General features: G+C 42.3%; 1 protein-coding gene and 1 non-coding gene across 6 annotated transcripts in view; both read right to left on the reverse strand.

Moving 5' to 3' along the window:
* Window positions 1-290: 290 nt before the first annotated feature.
* CKAP5 (cytoskeleton associated protein 5) overlaps window positions 291-17619 on the reverse strand; it is a 95046-nt gene continuing 77717 nt past the window's right edge. Inside the window, exons 32-44 of one of the 5 annotated variants that reach the window (XM_040259147.1) lie at window positions 17018-17211; window positions 15651-15823; window positions 14329-14502; window positions 13690-13810; window positions 7357-7536; window positions 6593-6780; window positions 6032-6107; window positions 5132-5320; window positions 4902-5039; window positions 4411-4494; window positions 4170-4329; window positions 1151-1239; window positions 291-1001 (exon numbers count right to left, since the gene is read on the reverse strand). In XM_040259147.1, the coding sequence (XP_040115081.1) occupies window positions 759-1001; window positions 1151-1239; window positions 4170-4329; window positions 4411-4494; window positions 4902-5039; window positions 5132-5320; window positions 6032-6107; window positions 6593-6780; window positions 7357-7536; window positions 13690-13810; window positions 14329-14502; window positions 15651-15823; window positions 17018-17211 (2009 nt within the window). In that variant the 3' untranslated portion in view covers window positions 291-758. Of the gene's footprint in view, window positions 1005-1150; window positions 1303-4169; window positions 4330-4410; window positions 4495-4901; window positions 5040-5131; window positions 5321-6031; window positions 6108-6592; window positions 6781-7356; window positions 7537-13689; window positions 13811-14328; window positions 14503-15650; window positions 15824-17017; window positions 17212-17619 lie in introns of all 5 variants that reach the window. The other 4 variants (XM_040259143.1, XM_040259146.1, XM_040259145.1 and 1 more) reach the window with 4 other exon arrangements.
* On the reverse strand, window positions 17416-17526 carry LOC120877178. Its single transcript, XR_005724299.1, has one exon. It is a non-coding gene; the product is annotated as a small nucleolar RNA SNORD67 (small nucleolar RNA).

Raw genomic sequence — 17619 nt, forward strand, 5'->3', positions numbered from 1 at the left:
AAGTGGCAGGAGACCCAAGAGCTCCTTGGAACCATGGTGATGATGGGATGGACGTCGCGACCAAAAATCTCAGAACAAGGAAGAAAGATTTCTTTGCTCCCCTAGGAGCTGCATGTGGAAAGCAGGAGAGTTGAGTTCCTCTTATTCCAAAGGAGTGAAAGACAGCATCAAGCCTGTGGGCCAAGAAGACGTAGAGCTCCACAAGGAGCGATGATGGGCCTTGCAGGTCTCAAGAAGAGGCAATGGACAGCTGCCCAACACTCCCTGACACGGAGCATCTTGGAGCACAGTTATAGTTAATGCAAACTTTATTTATAAAAGACTCTTAAATTAGTTGTATCATGCCATGCATTCATACAGAATACAGTGACCCTTCAGGGCTACAAGAGCTCACAAACTCAAAGGAAAACTAGTCAAGAGTTTCTAATAGTTAAAAGCTAGGAAAGATTAGGACAACTTTACAAATGAGCAATTAAAAAGAAAAAGGATATGGAAACTAGTCTGAGCTGAGAGGAGGCCCGCTGTTTACAGGTCTGTACACTAAACTAAGACACAGACAGTCTTCTAGAGAGGCAGGATGCTGGCGGAGAGAAGCGGACGATGTGCAAAAGACTTGTGCCACAACGACTCCTCCCCCAGGTCCACAGCATGATACACACAACCAGTCTGTGCACACTAGGCCTGCCGAGGCCACCGTAACTATGAGGACTCCTAGTTTAGTCACCTAAAGCTGCAGGGCGCCAGGGGAGTGGGGCGGTTCATTTGCGACTGCTCTTTATTCTCTCCAGTCTCTTTTTCAAGTCATCAATGTTAGCTGTGGAAGAGGAGGAGGTGGTCGTGGTTCCTGAAGAGTGGGTCTGGTTGGAGTCCAGGTCTGAGTGCTGGTGCTGCTCCCGCGACTCGCGGAGCTGAGAGAGTTTGCTGTGCAGCATGTCTGTGGAGGAGGCCACGGTGGGAACTGCTGGTTTGGAGAGCAAAGAGGTCAACGGAGGTCGGTCATCCTGCTGTCGAGAGAAGGAGGTGTGCTGTCAAGCGGGTCGGGAGGCGGCTCTGGAGCAACACACGCCGAGGCTGGGTAGCAGCCTCTCTGGCCACCCTGGCCTGACCTGCTGGTCACCACCCTCCCCGCCCCACAGGAGACGAGCAGTACCTTTGTATTGTCCAGACCGCATCGCTGCCGGAGGATTTTCAGCCTCTCCAGGTAGACGGATGGCCCCACCTCTTCTCCGTTGGTGTTACCTAAGGAGGACACTGTGCTGGTGGGGGTGGGACCACACGTGACCTCCATCTGAGGGGAGATGCCTAAGGGGGAAATGGAGGAGTATTCAGATATATGCCCCCTGCCCCGACTGCCCTGGTTAAATCTCCCAATGAAGGGAACAATTTGGGCCTTGAATATAACCGCTCTACCTAATGACTACCTGGAGTTGGTGATAAAAGATACTCTGAAATACATAAGATATTCTTAATGAGAACTTCCAAAAGTGATAAGAGAAAAGCACTGGATTTTTTTTTTTGGCCTCATCCTGTGGCATGTGGGATCTAGTTCCTTGAACAGGGGCTGAACCCACACTCCCTGCAATGGAAGTAAGGAGTCTTAACCACTGGACCACCAGGGAGGGCCCAGAAGGGCACTGAGTGTTGAGCTGGGCCACCCTTCTGCCTCCTGAGCTCTGCAGTGGTTTATCCTTGTCACCCCTGGCTGAACTGGGCAATCCAAAGAGCCTGAGCTACTCCTGAGTAAATGCTAAGTGCCCAAGTAAAGAACCTAAAGGACTTTAAATACTTTCAAGAATCAGACTTGATTTCGACCAGGTGATACACAGGAGAACGCTCTTATTCCAATCAGGGAGGACAGCAAGGAGGTCGTGAGGAAGAGGAGGAAACTGAGGTGTCCAGAGAGGAGGAGGAGGAGCTGGAGCATTGAGGTCAATATTCTGGGAGGAGTGGGGAAAACCAGGGCCAAATCAAACCAAAACAAAATCTAGCACAGTTCTAAATTTCTGTGCAGAACCACCACAAAATGCAAGCATTTAAAATATCCAATTTGGTATCAATGAAAAGACATCACATAAGCCAAGAGAACTGGGAAGAAAAGCCTCTATGGCAAACAGAACAAAGTAAAGCAGGCTACTCCTGAGAAACAGGGATCCTTTCATGTACAGATGAGAATACTCTGAGGGTGAAAAGTGAAGAATAACGCAGAGATGTGGGAAGCCTGAGCACTTTCAGGCATTCAGTTACCGGTGGGGTCACATGCCTGCGCTGCAAATGTCAAACTTTCCCAGAAAGGACTCTGGACATGAGAGACGGAGGCCCTGTCCCGATGACCTCAACCAGGGACGCCCTCATGCGGCCCCTGACACAGCTCACTGTGCTTCCAGAAGGGACTCTGGGTCGTGGAGAGGCGTAACTTATGGGATTTAAAGACAAGACCAACTATGGGGAAAACAAAAACCAAAAAAACCCAGTAACAACAAAAAAACAAGAAGAAACAAGACAAGTGACACTGCAGCCTAGAAAGGTACGTGGGGAGAGAGAACCTGAGACGCGCAGACGAAGTCTCACAGGCACAGAGTTTGGGGCTAAGAGTAGGTAAGCGCCACTGCCCTTGCAAAGAACTAAATACAGGACCACTGTGAGGGCTCTGCCTGGTGAGAGGACTGCAACAGCTGGACCTTGTTTTGGTTTACGGCTCTGGGCTATTTTTTGCCACACCTCTGAAGTCTTCCTTTTGTCTCTAGATCCTTGAGCAGTAATTCTCTAACACAGGCTTTTTCCACTGTGCGGACAGTAATATTTCAGCTTAACATCAGGACAGGCACTCACTCATATTTAGTCAACAAAATACCTACTGAGTGCCTACTATGTGCCAGGCAACAAAATGGATAAAAATCTTTACGCTTGTGAATTTTAAATTTTAGCAGAAACAGACATCAATCAATCCATCCAATGATCATCATGTTTTACAGTGTGTGTCAGGGGAGGTGAAATACGAGGAGTGAGGGGTAGGTTGCAAGCTGTGGATCAGGCCTCAATGAGTATCACAGATGAGAAGGAGGAAACAAGACTGTCGTGGAGAAGAGCAATCTAAATAAGAGACAGCCAGCGCAGAGGCCTTAAGAAGGTTGTGTGCCTGGCGTGCCCCAGGAATGGCGAGGGGGCTGGTGAAGCTGCAGTGGGACAGAAGTCAGAGAGGGCAGCAGGAGGGAGACAGTTCTAGAGGGATCAGGAGGCCACATCATGTCAGACCTTTCGTGTAAGGCTTTCTGCTCCGCTGAATGAAAGGGAGAGCCTTTGGAAAGCGTATGAGGAGCGTGGTTTTGATGCCCTGTGTGGACGTGACTATGGGAGATGGAGCTGAGCGCTGTGATCCGTGTAAGAGAAGCCGGGAGCGGCAGTGGAGGGCGGGGGTGCAGGTGGATTCCCTGTATGTTGGAAAGTCAAGTCAGAAAGATTTCTCTTTTTTTGGCTGCACCATGTGGCAAGTGGGATCTTAGTTCCCCAACCAGGGACTGAACCTGCGGCCCCTGCGCTGGAAGCACAGAGTCTTAACCACTAGACCACGTGACAAGTCCCTCAAAGGCATTCCCTGACAGAGGGGAAGAGAAAACTCAAAAGTTGGGGGTTAAGCAAACCAGAAGAACAAAGTTGCCATCCAGTGAGATGGAGAGGAACGCAACTGGAGCAGGTTTTGGGGACTACCAGGAACTTGGTGTTTGATGTCAGGCATGAGCTCTCAGCTGAGAGCAGGGAGGAGGTCTGAGCTGGAGAACAGAGAAAATTGGGCTTTGCTGGCATAGAAAGTGTATTTAAAGTGATGGGAGAAGTAGGATTAGTTACGGAGGTGAGAGTAAGAACCCAGGGCGACAACAACATTAAGAGCTCGGAGAGGAAGAATCGGCCAGAGAGCCCTGGGGGCAGCAGGGAGGAAGGAGGGGACCAAGAGAGCGCGGAGGCCCAGGCCCAGCGCAGAGGCTGTTTCCAAGGACAGCGCGCGGCCGGTGCTGGACCCTGACACGGATCAAGGCCGAGTGAGGGCTGGCCACTCTGCCTCACTGTGGCCATTACACCTGAGAGGCAGGGACAGAACGCAGACCCAGCGGCAGCCTGGTGGCGAGGCGGGGAGCAGCCTGAGCCTGTCCTGGAGGTGCCGGGGGGAGCCGTACCTGCCGAGGTGGGAAGGCGGCCTTTGCCCTCCCTCTCCATCTCAATCACCCGAAGGCCTCTCTCAACATAGCTCTGGAAGAACTGTGAGGAGTTTTTCAGAAACGGTTCAATGTCAGCATCCGAGTATTTCTTCTTGTACTCATATAGCTCTGCTAGGCCCTGAGAAGGAGGTGGAGACGGACGTTAGTGACTCTTTTCCATAAGGCAGATCCCCATTTGGCTCAACCTCTTCCCCCTCACCTCCTTAGTGTTCTCTTTAGAGCCAATCTTCTTAAAAATCTCAGCTAAGAAATCGTTCACTTTGGCCTTTGATGATTTTTCATCCTAAAGACACAAGGAAGGAACCATTAGTTAGATATGAGTTATTAGTTAGGAACCAGTGGTTGGATAAGACACGAATATCTTCTCTCAAACTTCAGTCCTTCCTGGTATGTTCCGCAGATAACAGAAGCAGAGATGCGGAGGCTACAGCAGAAACATGAACAGTCTCAGGTTTTCAACTAAACTTAGGGGGGAAAGTCCCTCCCTACATTTATCTGGGGACAGATCAATGCCTTAGGCATGGACACAGAAACTTTTGTTAGGGACAAAAAGCACAAGGTGAGAGCTGATATTTGAGAACTTGGGACTAATCCCTGAGCCTCCACCTTCGGCCCTGAGGAAGACAGGCTCCAGCGGCCTCTCCCTTTGGCAAGACCACTTCTCTCAGTCTTTCAAGTCAGAACACTCACAATTCGAGATGCTCCCTTTTCTGTTTCTTTATCAGACTTGCTCCCGGTCTGGTCCATACTGTGCTTCATCATCCGGCAGAGGTGGGCCTCCAACTCTGACTCGTTCTTGTTGTCGATCATAGTCAGGTGGTCTAGGATCTGCGGGAGAAGCGTGCATGTTGACTGGCAGCGGCACTACATCCGTAACGCTCTCTTAAGCTACCACGGGGACGGCTGCTGCTGTCACTCACCTTGGGCCCTTTCAGTTTGCACAGAGTGTGCAGCAGTGTTTTTAGGGTCCTTATGGGAAATTCACTTTTGCATTGCTTGAGTTTTTCTTTGGGGAAGACCTTCATGAAAATGTGTATATCCAGAAGAATTCTGTCCAGATTAATGCTGTTGATGGTATCAGGCAGTAGTCGAACCATCCTCCAGAGACACTATTTAAAAAGGGAAACGCAAGTCAGATGGAGTCACTGAAGAATGAGGATAACCTCTGCCACCATTTGCTCCCCTAAGCTCTGGGGTCACCTCTAAAGGATGGTCAGGGACAGGCCAGTGGCACCGCACGAACTGTCGAGTTCAGCTGCTAACATGAACAGTATCATTTACTTCAACCATGTCACTGCTTAAAGTGTGACAAGTCGTCTACCTGACCATCTTCATTCCTCTCTCCCACACCCTAGGGAGGGGACCTTAAACGATAAGGAAATGTGGAAATTCTGTCCTGGGTATGTTTGGTTCCTGAGAGTAGTTCATATTACCTAATCAAATCTACTCTGAGGAAACAAAAATATTTTACACTATGACAGTGCAGTAACAGTATTATAATGTTACAGATATGTTCATCTGCAGTTTTTCAAAAAGGGACCAAAACATTATAAATCTATACATATTTTTCCCCCCATGAGAAATGAAATTTGTCTCATCAAACTTCTTGCCTTTAGATTCTAAGAAAACTGGAGACATTCACAAAATAGTTCTATCTTTTCACTGTTTGAGACCAGGAATTTTTTAGGCCTGAACTGGGGGTATAGAACGAAAGGAAAAATGGAGAACAACTGTATTATTCAGGTGTGCCTGGCTGACTTACTTTCAATCCTCTTTCCCTACACTTTAAAAGAAAAGATATCAAATTATGTCAACTTCACCTTCATAACAAGCTCTGAGAATTTGGGAGAACTGGCTGTTGCTAGGAGGCTGTCTTGGAGCAAAACAAGAAGGGCGCTAGAAAACAAACCCAACACAATAGCATTAATAAGTTTCAAGCCTGCATCCCAATTAAAATCAGTAACTGAAAGGCCAAGTGTAAGCAGTCTATCCACCTGAGAAATGACGAGCTCATGCATGAGGAACTGTCCTTGATTAATTGCTCAGTCATTAAGAAAAGAAACATCATCGAAGCTTTCTAAGTTACCACTTGGTAAATGGTCAAGCTTGAAGCTATTTCTCATTGTCACTGGTAGGTAAGAAAGGAATGTACATGAAATGAAATGTATACCAAAGAGGAGGTAACTGACAAATTTCATGGTCCTGTTCTAGAAAATTCATAATACTGGCTGGCTTATTGAGCTGTTACTGTAACTGCTGTCTCAGGTTGGAATAACTTAGCAGACAAACCTAAACTTACAACTGGTCTAGTACCTTTTGGTTTCTATGCGTAGACAAAAGAGAGGCTGTTCCAGACTCTAATGCTCACAGTACAAATATACCTCAGGATGTTGGTCTGGTCTGACTTCTCCAGAACTTTCACCACCAAGAGGTTCACAGAACGGACCACCTGCTGCCCGTCCTCCAGATCTTCAATTCGAGAATCCAGCATTAGGGTGATGAGGCCGTGCATCAGGTCTTTCAGAACCCCAGTGGAGGCCTCCCGGGCGAGGCTTTCTATCTGAAACAGCTACCAATGAGAATTCTGTTAGAGAGGCGTAAAACTCAACATACACAGTGAGGAAGAGAAACACGGGTGGCATAGTCTAATAAACGATTATACTGTATTTATAAAAATTCACAGCACTGGGAAAAAGATAAAGATCACTACTCTCCCAAACCTCCAGTAATAGCGAAAATTAATTGGTGTGCTTCATTCCTGTTATGAAAAGTATTTTTAATGTGAACACATACTTCCTATTCACTACTGTAAAAAGATCTTATTTTTGTGATTATGTAAATTACACCCTGAGACAGTCATTACTGACAATCAGTTTCTGTGAAAAGCCAGCTAGGGCCCAACCATAACTGATGAAGAAACTGGCAGAAAGCAGAATTCCAGGTAGTTTCTAAGTCTCCTCACAATAAGGTAAGCTGGAACACTGTCCAGCGTCCAGTGGAAGTAGTCAATAGCTTACACGGAAAAATCCCACAAATGACCTATGTTTCCCATGTTTCACTGGAACATCAGGACCGACTCAGGCTTGAGAACCTGGGTGGGATGAGAGACTGAAGGGAAGCTCAGGCTCTGCAGAGGCAGCCTTACCGAAATCAAGTTGCCAATGACACAGCTATACAGCTTGATGACTTCATCCTTCTCCAGCTTCTCGTCTGCCATATGCGTGTTGTAGATGAGTCTCAGCTGCATGAACGTAGCTATGAGGAACTGATCGATATGGCCAGACATGGCTTCGGCTTTGTCTTCCTGTCTCAGGACTTCATCGATCTGATAACAGAAATCCAAGATGTATTTTCCAAGCTTCATACTTCTAGGTAGCAAGAAGATACTACAAGTCTCTGTAATATTTATTAGCAAAGTGCTTCTACTCCATTATTTAACATACAAATAACTAGTCCTTAGGGACTCATTCAATAAATATTTACGGAGCAAGATACTATAGTGAGAGTTAACTGCAGCTCCTATTCTAAGAGGCTTCCCATCTAGTTTAGGGGATAATAATCCTTGTGTTTAAATGCTAATTTATTAAAGAGAGTGTTTTCATACCCATTATGTCATCAGATTATTCCAACAGCTCTGAGAGGTAGAAACAGACAGGGCTGGATGTAAGATCTTCATTTACCAGATGAGAAAATGAGGCTCAGTAAAATCAGTCTACTTAGTTCAAATTCAATACTCAAGTTTTCCACATCTTGGTCCAGGTTCTTTTTGGTTCAGTAGACTGGTTGTTACTAATAGTAAAATGTTACTATGGGAAAAGCACATACTTTCTATTCACTACCGTAAACAGATCTTATTTTTGTGATTACATAAATTACACCCTGAGACAATCATTACTGACGATCACAATATCCATGACCACCCTTTCCTGCAAGGACGCTACACTGCACAGCTCCAGGGGGCACCATCTCTACACAGTGCAACGTGAATGATGCCATCTTGTGTTGAGAAGCTGGTGGTCCTACTTTAATTTCTTTATGCATGTATACCCATAAGCACATACAATTTTATATAATTGGAACAGTTTAATAATAGTTTCAACATGGACAAAAAAAAAAAATATATATATATATATATATATTGGGGGGGGCTTACTCTTTTTCCAAGGTAATTAACATCAACAACCTAATATACTTTCATGCTCACAGAATCACATATAACCACACATGCACACACACATAGGGTCAAGGTTTAGGGCACACATAGGGTCAAGGTTTAGGGCACATCCATAAGAATATTTATAGTATATACAGTTCTCTGCATCTATCTTTCCTAACAGAAAATTACAAAAATCCTTAAAGTCAACAGAAACAATTCTACTCTTAAAGGCTGTATAACAGTCCACATGTAGACACACCAAAACCTAATCATTCCCTGATCAATCAACTAGTTTGGATATCTTGCCCACTATAATTTTACAATAAACATTTTTGTGTATATATATATATCTCAAGGTATTTGTCTTTGAATTTCTGAAAAAAAGAATAAAAACTGTTTGTGCCAAGAATTTAACTTTTTAGGTTGAGGATAAAACATTTAAAATTATGAGACAATAGATATTACTACTGTTGTTTTCTTTAAAAACACACACGTAATTCATATTTCTACATGTAATGTGTAAGAGTACTGTTTTTTCAGTGTCTCTATCAGCTGGAAGTATTATTACTCATTTTACCTTTTGTCACTCTGAAAGGTTAAATGTGATGATCTTATTATTTTAATGTGCATTTCTGTGGTGGGGAGGTACTGGACATCTTTTCACATGTGTTTACGGGCCATTTGGATATCTGCTGTGACTTGCCTATTCTTATCCTTGATTTATTTATTTTTTTTTACGTTCTCTTTTTCTCAAGGGTTAGTAAGAGTTCTGTTTACTGTAGTTATTGGTCCTTTATTGGTCATATGCAAATATATCCCACAATATAACACTTGTTTATTGACAGTATACAGTAAATTTCTCCAAATTAAAATCTTAAAATTTTTATATGATCAAATTTGTCTTTTCATTTTAGGTTCTGGGTTTCCTTCCTTATTTTTCAATGGTTTCCCCAAATTCCTTGGGTATTTCAAAAAATTTGGGAGGGGGATCAGTTGAAACAAGTTTCCACAGAGTTGCATGCATGCTTAGTTTGCTTCAGGGTTACATGTGTGTTATCTTATTTTTTAGAAGAATCTCTTCCACATCTATGGTTAGTTCCTTTTTTACCCTGGTACTTATAATTTTTGCTCTCCAATCAGACTAGTAAGGGAATTTTAATTTCAAAGCTTTTTTTTAAACAATAATTGGCTTTTAGAATTTCATGAATTTTAGCTATAGTACCTACTCTCAAATTTTTTTTTAGTTTTTCTAATTTCTAAGTGTAAGTACTAAGTTACTTTACTTTAGCTTTTCTTCAATAATAAATGCGCTTCAGGCAGTATATTTTTCTGAGTTCAGTAGCTTCAGTATAGTTGTAGAGGGAAATTGTTTCCTTAACTGTTAAGAGTTTTGATTTTTTTTCCTCTTTTTTATTTTTTAAACTATGAAAGTATGATAGCACATTTACAGAAGACTTGGAAAATACAGAACAAAGTTACATATAGTGCCCCAATATTACAATTATTTTTTTAAGTAGATAAATTAAGATTTTTAGTTGGAGTTTCAATATCAAACTCTCAAAAGTTACTAGAACAAATATACAGAAAAAGCAGAAGGATATAGTAGACCTGAAAAACAGTATGAACCAATTCAATATAATTAAGATTCATACAATTTTCATACCACAGTAGGATAGACATTCAATTTAAACTTCCCATGGACAATAAACTAGGAGACACTAGACCATATCCAGGGACCTAAAAGAAGGTGAAAGTTTCAAGGTCTAAAGGTGTTGAAATCATAGTCTGTTCTCTTATCACTGTGGAATTATGTTAGAAATCAATATCAAAAGATATTAATAGCCCACATATTTTCAAGTGCAGTGTGACATTTACCAAGGGAGATCTTTGACTTAGCCATTGAAAGCCTCAATAAAGTTAGAAGACTGAAAAAACAGAGGCATGACTGCAGAAAGTGTTTAAAAATGAGTATATTAGAAATTAATATAAAAATGAGAAATTAATATTAAAGACACTTAAAAAACCCCATGTATTTGGAAATTAAATGTCCACTTTTAAAGGATGGGTATACCTAACAAGCCATAACAAGGAAAATTAGAAAATATTTGTAAAAGAATAAAAATGATAAGAGAATTTACCAGAATCTGTTACATGCACCTGAAGCTGCTCAATGCAACTAAATACAATGCGGAATCTTGAATGAGGTATGAAGACAAATAATGGGCACAAGCATAAATTTCTGTGGAATCTGAACAGAATTTGTACTTAAATCACACTATATCACGTTAATTTTTTTTTTTTTAACAACACAGCATTTCTTTATATTCTCAGAATTGGATTAGAAGTTTCAAGCCTTAGAAGTTTTAAGTCATTAAGATAATAAACTTTCTAGTTTTTTATCAATATATTAGATGCCAAAATATATTGAACAATTTCGAGTGACTATAAATAAGAAATCTAGCATTCTATTCATACTAAGTCAAACAAGTGGAATCAAAATGTTGATTTAGGGTGTTTCATACTTTTCAAATAGCCAGTATCTTTTGTGATATTAATATTATTTATTAAAAATGTTGTTGGGTTATCAGCAGAGAATTTGGTCAGTGTATCTTCTACTTCTTGCATTTGTGAAGAGATGTTAATAACTCCTGTGCTTTAAGTTTCCATTAGACATGAGTCTGTTTCTGGGCTCTCTGTTCCACCCTGATGGTCTGTCTGTCTGTCTGTCTTTCCTTGGGCCAGTAGTATGCTGACCTAATTACAGTGGCTCTGTTGTCACTGCTGATGCCAGTGGTGTAAGTCCTTTCTACTGTGTTTTTATTTTAAAACATTGTCTTTACTATTTTTAGGTCCTTTGATTTCCCATATAAATTTTAGAATCAGCTTCTCAACTTCAGAAAAAAAAAACACCTGTTAAGATTTTGATTGGAATGGCATTGAATTTACAGATATAACTTGAGGAGAAGCTGGCATCTTTATAATATTGAATCTTGAGAACACAGTATATTTGTTTATTTGGGAATGTAACAAAATAATGTCATTCAACAAAATTTAAAATTTTCTCTATAAAGGTCTTATATGAATGCTGCTTGATCATTCTTAGGTACTTAGGGTTTTATTGTTCATGGTTTTATTTTTTTATTATGGTAAAATATATATAACATAGAGCTTACCATTTTAACCATTTTTAAGTGTAGAATCCAATGACATTTATTCACAATGTTGTATAACCATCATCACCTTTTCCAGAACTTTGTCATTATTCCAGACAGAATCTGTCCCCATTAAAATAATAACTCTCCATCCATCCACCTGCCCAACCCCTAGTAAACTCTATTCTAGTTTCTTTATTTGGCTATTCCAGGTACCTCATGTAAGTGGAATCACACAATACTTGTCCCTTTGTGCCTGATTGATTTTATTAGCATAATGCTTTCAAGGTTCATCCATGCTGAAGCATGTGTCAGAATTTCTTTCTTCTTTATGACTAATATTCCACTGTGTGTGTGTATATATATATATATAGAAATATATATACACACCCAACTTTGTTTATTCATTCACCTGTTGATGGACACTTGAACTGTTTCCACCTTCTGGCTATTGTCAAAAATGATGCTGTGAACTTTGGAGCATAAGTATTTGTTTGAATCTCTGCTTTCTAGGAGGGGATCTGAGGATCTTATTGTAATTCTATATTTAACTTTTTGAGAAACCACTAAACTATTTTCCACAATGGTTATAGTACTTTATGTTTCCACCAGCAATACACTCAGGTTCCAGTTTCTCCATATTGTGACAAACACTTACTATTTTCCATTAAAAAAAAATTATAATGGCTATGAAGTGGTAACTCCTTGTGGTTTTGATCTATAGTTCCCTAATGACTAATGATGGTGAGCATCTTTTTACTTGCTTATTTGCCATTTGTATATTGTCTTTAGAGAAATATCTGTTCATGTCCTTTGCCAATTTTTGAACTGGGTTTTGTTTTTTTGTCAATGAGTTAATAGGAGTTCTTAAGTATTCTGCATAGGTATTATATACCTATATATGCATATTATCTGTAACATACATTTATTATATGCCACATATATACACAGGCACATACATTTACACTGACATTTATTTCTGTATCTGTATATCGAACCATGAGCTCATGCTGGCGCATCCAATTCCAGTCCAGAGTTCATCCTCTTTCCTTGGGCTTCCATATTTTATTGCCCTTCTCTGGCCCCCATTTTCCTTATGATATTTATTTGACCAATCCCTTTGTATGTAACCAATCTCCCATCTCTGCCACAAACTCTTCCCCAGGCCAATCTCCACTGTTTGGGCTCTGAGTCCCCATTCTGAGCCATTCACACGCTGCCCTGCTCCCCTCCACCACACATGAATATCCTCTTCACCCTGCCTGGGGCGTCCTAATACTATGCCATGTCAGCTCCCCCCATGGACGTCTTCTTCTTCCGGCTTTGGCTCTGGGTCATCCCTCCCAAATGACAGCCTCCTCACAACATTTGGGCTTGGAGACCCTCACACTGGGCTGGTGGCTCTCCACTCCCACCCCGCGCTACAAGGTAGGTGCCTTCCTTGTGTTACCCTCCTCCTGGCTTTATGACTGGATCATTAGGAAAGGGAAGCAGAGGAAGAAGAGAACGATTTTTAAAAAACACGTAGTTTCTCTTTGCTCAAAAGTCTCTAATGACTTCCGATCACACTGAAAATCCAAACAACTCACCCCAGGGCTTTTACAGCTCTATATGATCTGGTCTCTGTCCACCCTTCAAATTTCATTCTGTACCATTCTCCCCCTTGCCACCATGTTCCAGGCACAGTGGCCTGTACTGTTTCTGTGACCACAACAAGGTCATTCCTCCTCTAGAGCTTTTGTACTCCAGCAACTGTCCTCTGCTTGAAGCCCAACTACCCATCCAAGTTACTTAGTTCCTCTCTCCCATCACCCCATTTGAGTTTTATTTGCACAGTAGTTACTATCGATATTTTGTGTTTGTCTCTGTCCACTAAAATCTAAGAAAGCTCCATGAAAGCTGGTTCCTACCCATTGCTATGTTCCAGCCTCAGGTGAAAGAATGCAGTTGTAAAAATCAAGGCTCTATTAGAGCGCTACCCTATAGAGCAGGCTCTATCCGTGTGCTCTACGCAGCAGGCGATGTCTGAGAGTGGTCCCCGTGCACTTTTGTCATCAGGGTGGTGCTGAAAACTCTGCCTCCCCGAACACTGTACTCAGCGTGCAGCCACCACTATCGCTGCCCCTACAGTCACCCATGGAACTGCCGTCACGGGCAATACCACCATTACCTGTGTCAGAGCTTGGATGCTTGTGTTAATGTCACCACTGGCTACTTGGGAGATAATAAAATTGATTGTGGATGCTGTATTACTGTGCATATCATCAAAGTGTGGAGAAACAGCCCGGATCCTGAACAGCAGAGCAAACGAAAACATTCAATTATTACAAGGTATTCTATTGAGTTGGAATTATGCAATTCCCCACTAGATCCATGTTTCAATAAGGAACTTCTACTAGCCAGACAGTAATCTATTCTAAAGGAAATCAGTCCTGAATATTCATTGGAAGGACTGATGCTGAAGCTGAAACTCCAATACTTTGGCCACCTGCTGCGAAGAACTGACTCATTTGAAAAGACCCTGATGCTGGGAAAGATTGAGGGCAGGAGGAGAAGGGGATGACAGAGGATGAGATGGCTGGATGGCATCACCGACTCAATGGGCATGAGTTTGAGTAAACTCTGGGAGTTGGTGATGGACAGGGAGGCCTGGAGTGCTGTGGTCCATGGGGTCGCAAAGAGTTGGACACAACTGAGCGACTGAGCTAAACTGAATCTATTCTAAAAAGTTCTAATTGCACAGAGAACTCTTTTTAATATGTACACTCCGATGATCATGAACTGCTTATACTTAAATGGGTTAACTTACTTGGGCTCAGGAATAAGGACTGGTTCAAAAATGTCATCCAGTTTGTGCTGAACAAGCTCTGGCATTTCACACCGCACTGTACCGCTGTCATTCTCAATCTCATCGAGGTCCAGCTGGAATTCTCGGCGAACCATCTGGGCTGCCTCAGGATGCCCACTCATGCTTCGGGCTTGGCTAAGGGAAGCAAAAGGAGGCTCCTGAACTAAAAGAGACTTCTGAACCTAAGGGCAAAAGAGTAGCACTGCCAACAGCCCCAAAGCTGCAAGACAGATGTTCAACTTCTGGTTTCAGCCCCCCTGAATGATTTAAATCCTTGCCTCTAAGCAAGCGTCTTCAATGGGCAACAACGCTGGTTCATGAATATCCTAAGAGAGTAGATTAACTTGTATTTATAGTACTGCCAAGTTATAAGTATTCTCTCTAGTTCACTAAAGCCAACCAGCAGTAAATAATAAAGAATATTTATATTGACTCAAAGGTCACGACTTCTGGGCAAAAACCTAAGAAATATCTAGACTGCCTGGATCTTTTCCACCAATTTAACCAGTGTTTATGTTTTTCTAATTACAAGCAGCATCCCATGCAGTGTTCAATAAATTTTATACTTCAGGGACAATCAACTCTTTTTAGGAATATTCACTCTTGACGAGTTGGGACCAGCATTACATCTAAGCAGTAGATATTCACCGTTTCCAAATTCAAATTGGTTAAAATTATACTCATGATATGACCCAAAATGGAGCTGTCTTGCATAGAATGCAGTTTTTTGAGTCCCTAAGCCAATTCTGGGTTGCATGCATTTTACTCAGCTTTATGAGAAGAATAGGAACCTGTGCATGACCAAACATAACACAAGGAAGAAGGTGAACCAATGCTCTGGTCACATGACATTGAGCTGACACTTCTGCTAGCCAGTGGACTTTCAGGGAAGGCGTGACTCGTGGCTACTTGGACACCCTCCACCCTGGTTATAAACTACACCAGTAGCCCTCCAGAGGGGATGAATCCAAGTCGCAAGTTAGAAAGATATAAGGGCCCTGCTAATGAGAAATTAGCAGGCAGTACTTACATCCTATAAGTGCGATACATAATTCTGTCCACGGAAAAGCAGTGAAAGAAGGCACAAGACTATTTAGAAGTGGTTTTGAGACAAAGACAATGAAGACTGAAGGACTAAACATCTGGTTACAAGACATATACCCAGACACTGTGTCATGCATGATAATGGCTACAAGAACTCAAGATTATGTTACAGGATAAGCTCTGAGCACACAGGCAAAGTCCACAGAGACGCCCTCTGACAAGCCTCTCAGCCCACATACTTGAGTCTGGACGGCATGTCCTCCGCTGGCCCCTTGCGCAGCATGTTGGTGCTGGAGCTTGTGCTCTGCGTGCGCTGTGGCTTCTCTTCCACCTGTTTTACTGGTGCAGCTGAAGGCCTTTTTGCTGACCGCTTAATCCTCTCCTCAAGCATGCTCATATCTTTTTCAGAAAGCTGTTAATAGAACCCACATTTATTAGCTCACCTCTCTACTAGAATTTCAGAGAATTAAAAATCTCATATGGTGGTTTAGTCACTAAGTCGTGTCCAACTCTTATGACCCAGTGGACTGTAGCCTGCCAGGCTCCTCTGTCCATGGGATTCTCCAGGCAAGAATACTGGAGTGCCTTGCCATTTCCTTCTCCAGGGGATCGTCCCAGGTTTCCTGCATTGCAGGCAGATTCTTTACTGAGTGAGCTACGAGGCAAGCCCAAAACCTCATATAATCTTCATATAATTGGAAGACCCAAGAATTAATTTCCATTTCCATGCTGAAGCAAACAGAATCTCCTAGGTTAGCGTATGTTCACTTTCAAACACTACCTATACTTTAAAATCAACTGTTGCTAAAACCTGACTTGCTTTAGTAAGAGAAGATATGAAACAAGGAAAGGATACAAAAGGAAAGGCCCCGTGAATAACTACAAATAAAAAGGTCAAGAATTAAACAAAACCTCCTCATTTTTGTGGTATCACCACTGACCTAGTGGTGTGACTATGGGCAAGAAGCTTCACTTTTGGTCATCTGTAAAATTCCTATCTGCTTTATCTCCTTCACTGGCCTCACAGTGAGGATTAAATGAGGTAAATGTAAATAAAAATATACAAGCATAGGGTAAATATATGTGCTACTAAGAGGTAAATGGAGTGAAGAACAGGTCCAGTCACAGTAGTGATTGGTTCAGAGGAACTAAGGAGTTAAAAACAGAACCTTCTGTTTGGAGAGTCTGGCTCATGGCTGCAGCTCAAGACCCTTTTGATCTGACAGGTACCAGAATCCACATTATACATGAGTACTTGTTCACTAAAAAATAAATGCAGTAAAAATTATCAAGGAGATTGCCAGGCACAACTTAAATTCCTAGACTAGCTTAAATTTCTTGATTCAAAAATAGTTTTCATCTAAAGCAAATTGGTAAGAGGGGAATGCTCAGAAAGAAAATCTAACTTCCAGTAAAACACAGCCTTAAGTGTCCTAAAGTAATCAGATGAACCGTCAAGGGTTTATATGGATTTCAAGACGTATCGAGAGGCTGAGTTTTAATAAAAAGTGGTAAAAACTTAAGAGTTGAGATGGGACGAAATTTCTCACCTACATGATCTTTCAATTCACAACATGCTGAAAATGTTCAGAGAAAAGTGACTCACGGTTCCAATCAGCTTGAACACTTGATCCCCGTGTACATTGTACACCGTGACGATGGTGTTGAGCGCAGCATTGCGCACAGCGTTGTCACGGTCTCCTATGTGAATCGCTATCTCCTTTAAGGCTTTTCCCGGGGTTGGTTGGCAAACATTCATGCCATAGGACTCGACCAGACACCCCAGTTCTTCCAGGCACTCTGATGGGGAAGAAAGGCTAGATTAAGGACACTCAACACACATTTGGCGCAAAAACCTATCTTTACTGGATACATTTTCCTTGGCATACATGAAGGGCTAAAGTCTTATTCTGGCTCTCCCTTGAATTTCTTCTTGTTTACTGTCTTCTACAAAATATACAATGCAACGGTGGTGCTGTAGCAAGCACTCCTAGAAGGGACGCCTGTGAGTCAGATGGCCCCTGTGCACTTGACTTTGTCATCAGGGAGGTACTGGGTGGTGCCTGCATCACCTGACGCTGTGGCTCCACCAGTGTGCAACTCATCACTCTCACAGTCCAAACCGGAAGGCTGGAGCCAAGAAGTGCCCTGGCTCACCTATGAACTACTTCTTTGAGAGGTCACTGTTGCAGACATAGGCATCTATCA

Source organism: Oryx dammah, unplaced genomic scaffold (genome assembly GCF_014754425.2).
Source record: "Oryx dammah isolate SB20612 unplaced genomic scaffold, SCBI_Odam_1.1 HiC_scaffold_17, whole genome shotgun sequence".
In the NCBI taxonomy this organism is placed as follows: Eukaryota; Metazoa; Chordata; class Mammalia; order Artiodactyla; family Bovidae; genus Oryx; species Oryx dammah.